The following is a 3,515-nucleotide window of genomic DNA, read 5'->3' on the forward strand; positions in this document are numbered from 1 at the left end:
GGTGGACGCAAAATAACAATATCTTGAGATTTAACGATCATAAAAATATAAATGAAGAACATGAAGATGAGTAGTTCCATAATCACTAGAATGAGAGAAATAATAATACAATACAAGAACATGGTTGGGAGAGATAACACTCCCTTGGTGGGAGAAATCACACCACACTTTCTCTCTCTAGAAAACTACATTGTGAATGCACTCTTATTTTTACAATGACTGACTCTTTAGATATATAGGAGAGAGAAAAAAAACAACAATAAAATAAAAAGAAAATAATAAACCTAACTTATCACTCATACTGTGTAGAACATTTACCTACACCAACAATAAATATAACGCTCCATAGTTATTTGAAGATGTTGAATAAAAGGTTAACCTTTGGGTATTGGTGAAGATGTTGAATAAAAAGTTAACCTTTGGTTATTAGAATTTGCTGTACTCGAATCGACTTCATATCACATATCAACTTTAAAGAGCAAGAAAGAACCACCGGAAGAGGCCGCTAGTAGCTCTCATCGCTGTCGGTGGTGTATCTTGAAGTGTAACACACAGGACAGTAAATTAAAGTTTGGAGTGTATATAGTTCGCCTTAAAAATTTTTATCAGTTAACGTATAAATATATGTTAGATTAAAAGGTACAGTAGAAAATGAAATCGATTTTGAAATGATTCAGATATAAGAATTAAAATGCCATTAAGAAAATGATAATTTAAGAAGCATTGAAAATCTATTATTGGACAGGAATAGTCTGATTTGCATTGAGCCTAATAACCTAGTTACTAAATGATTGGAATAATATGCTTCTTGTGGGTGTGTTAACAAGATCTTTAATTGCAAAGATCGAAAAATTAAAGTGGACAACATGAATATATGGAAATATATAACAAGATTGATTTACATAAAAAGTAACTAGAGATTTGATATAGAAAAACTTGAATATTTCGGTCGTTGTTATGATTAAATAGACCCCTAAAAAGTTAAAATTTACCAACTTCAAATATTTTTTCAAAAGATGCTATATTTCATACTTCTTAGATCAGATTCTTCTAATATATAGCGTATAATTGGATTAAAGATGCTTGTTCGGGTTGATATAAAAGTCCTGACATGTGTACGATGAGAGATCTATAGTTATGTGATTATGTCTCATGTTACATATGTTGGTAATAAGACAAACACACACCTCGGAATGATTTATTTTAGGGATCGACACATTCTAAGTTCTAACAACAAAAATCACAGAGAAAGGAGAATAATCATACATGTATGTATCATAATATCACACCACATCACAAAGGTTCATAATTACTAAATACACAAGCACATTGTTTCTTTATTCACCATCTTCATTTATTCTTTGAATGGAGAAACACACAAGTAGAACTTCCATTCATTACCATCTTTGATTAGAAATTGCAGAACTACTTAGTGCTGCTATAGGCATCCATGTCCTTCACAAGATTGCAAAGGTAGTCCATCAAGGAAGTTGGATAAGGTGTACTTATATCTGGCTTCTCAAACTCCAAGGTCCAAGTAGCCACCTGTCCATCACCCTTCTGTTCAACGTGGAATATGATTGTAAAGGTCTTGTATATCTCCTCCACCAGATCTCCTCCAATAACCTTAAACACAATCATGTGGTTTTCCTCGTTCACTGCTTCAATTATCTGCTTAGAAGTTTTCCTCTTTCCTTCTGTAATTCATATACAAAAAATTGAAATTACCGTTAATCACGGTATAGTTTTGAACTGATGATGATATACTATACAAATCCAACTCTATCAAAGACCCTAGATTATTGAGGAAAAAGTATGTATGAATAAATAAACAGAAATAGTGTTTGGCATATTACGTACCAAGAGTGTAGTGCCAACAGATTGTCGATCCAACGACCCCCCTCTCACCAGCATGCAGTTCACAGTCATGGAGCTTATCAGGGGATATCGCAACAATTTGATGTGGGTTGTGCCTAAAGAGATCATGGAAGACATCTCCCTTACTACTAATCTCTACATGACCAATTAATTTTCCTGATAGAGCCATCGTTCTATTAATGCCGCGACCCTAATTAAGCCCACTTCTTTACAAGATCGTTGATGAGTTCCAGGTAAATACATGGCCGACTTTATATAGAAAATGTTGGCCACCAAACTCCAACATTTAGGCTTTGGTGAGTGGTCGGTGATCGCGGCTCGGTTTGAAACCGTGAAACCTGCCAAACCGGTCATCGATTTTGTTTTACGCTTTGTATTTTTCATTACTGTTTGAAATTAGGTTTCAAACTTTTCAAACCGTAGTGAACGGTTTGGATTATGGTTTTTAAGATTTCAAATAGTATAAACACCGGACTCGACCGTAAGATATATATATATATATATATATATATATATATATATATATATATATATATATATATATATATATATATATATATAAAATTTAATTTTATATATGTAATTTTATTTTATATTATTATATATTAATTGTTATTTATAAGTAATAAAATATAAACCACAACATTTAATATTTTAATTACCACAAGCCAATACTAAGTTAATTCCAATTGAAAAATCCGAAGTGCCTATTTTCTAATCCCATAGTACAGTCCAGACGGAATTAGTTGTTTGATTGTTTCTCACTTTCTCTTACCCTAATAGCAAAAGATGCATCCTCATTCTCGAAGTCGTTTCCCCTTTGTTGTTCATCACTTCTTCTTCACTTATGTGAGACGTAAACTGATTGTACACAACTGCATGCCTCTGACTACACCTCGACTCCTCCGTTGCAGCAACTCCGACTACACCTCGATACCCCGCCTGCAGCAACTCCGCCTCCGACTGCTTTTGCAAGTCCGCTTCTCGTTTTTCCTTTCTGAACAAATGCTTTGATTTTTTTTTAATTTTAATCTGAACTCTAACTTCTGATCAAATGTGATTTTGATAATCTGATTAATACTCAAATGTGATTTTTTTTTTAATTTTAATCAAAGCTCTAACCACTGGTCACACGCAACCCACCGAAAAAGTGGTACCACATGTGTGTCATGTAAACTTCACCACCAACCCATTAAACATTGGAAATGGTTACCACTACACAAATTCTTTTTTATTTTTTATTTTTTATTTTTTATTTTTTTAACATTAAACTAAATAAAAAACAAAATACAAATCATAATTTAAATAAAAACCATAATTTAAATAAAAACAATAATTTAAATAACAACCAAAATTTTAATAAAAAAACATAAATTACATTAAAATTAAAAACACGTTACATTAATATAAAAAACACAAATTAAAATCTTAAAATTCTTTACAAAAAATAATAAGAGATGTTTGTTTTTGTAGATGGTAATAAATGTAGAGAGTACTATTTTAAATGTAGATTGTAAATAGAATAAAAGGTAATTTATAGGTGAAGTTGAATTTGGTTAAATTTTAAAATATAATTTTTTTTTATTTTTTTTTTAAACAGTCAAAAGACCGTTTCCCACCAAAATCCACCTGTTACA

At 31.4% G+C, this 3,515-nt stretch overlaps 1 protein-coding gene across 1 annotated transcript; it reads right to left on the bottom strand.

The window, feature by feature from the left end:
* Window positions 1-1,240: 1,240 nt before the first annotated feature.
* LOC111900355 (kirola) lies at window positions 1,241-2,096 on the bottom strand. The gene is made up of 2 exons (XM_023896227.2): window positions 1,861-2,096; window positions 1,241-1,697 (listed from the first exon to the last, which is right to left on the bottom strand). Exons 1-2 carry the CDS (start codon window positions 2,045-2,047, stop codon window positions 1,426-1,428), a joined length of 459 nt encoding a protein of 152 aa, XP_023751995.1. The 5' UTR covers window positions 2,048-2,096; the 3' UTR covers window positions 1,241-1,425.
* Between the last annotated feature and the right edge of the window lie 1,419 nt (window positions 2,097-3,515).

Source organism: Lactuca sativa, chromosome 4, assembly GCF_002870075.4.
Source record: "Lactuca sativa cultivar Salinas chromosome 4, Lsat_Salinas_v11, whole genome shotgun sequence".
NCBI classification, from domain to species: domain Eukaryota; kingdom Viridiplantae; phylum Streptophyta; class Magnoliopsida; order Asterales; family Asteraceae; genus Lactuca; species Lactuca sativa.

Bases quoted from the DNA above. Each gene is read 5' to 3' on its own strand.
- LOC111900355 (XM_023896227.2), bottom strand. From the start codon at position 2,047: ATGGCTCTATCAGGAAAATTAATTGGTCATGTAGAGATTAGTAGTAAG. The intron at 1,698-1,860 runs GTACGTAATATG...TATGAATTACAG, and splicing joins CTGTTGGCACTACACTCTTG to AAGGAAAGAGGAAAACTTCT.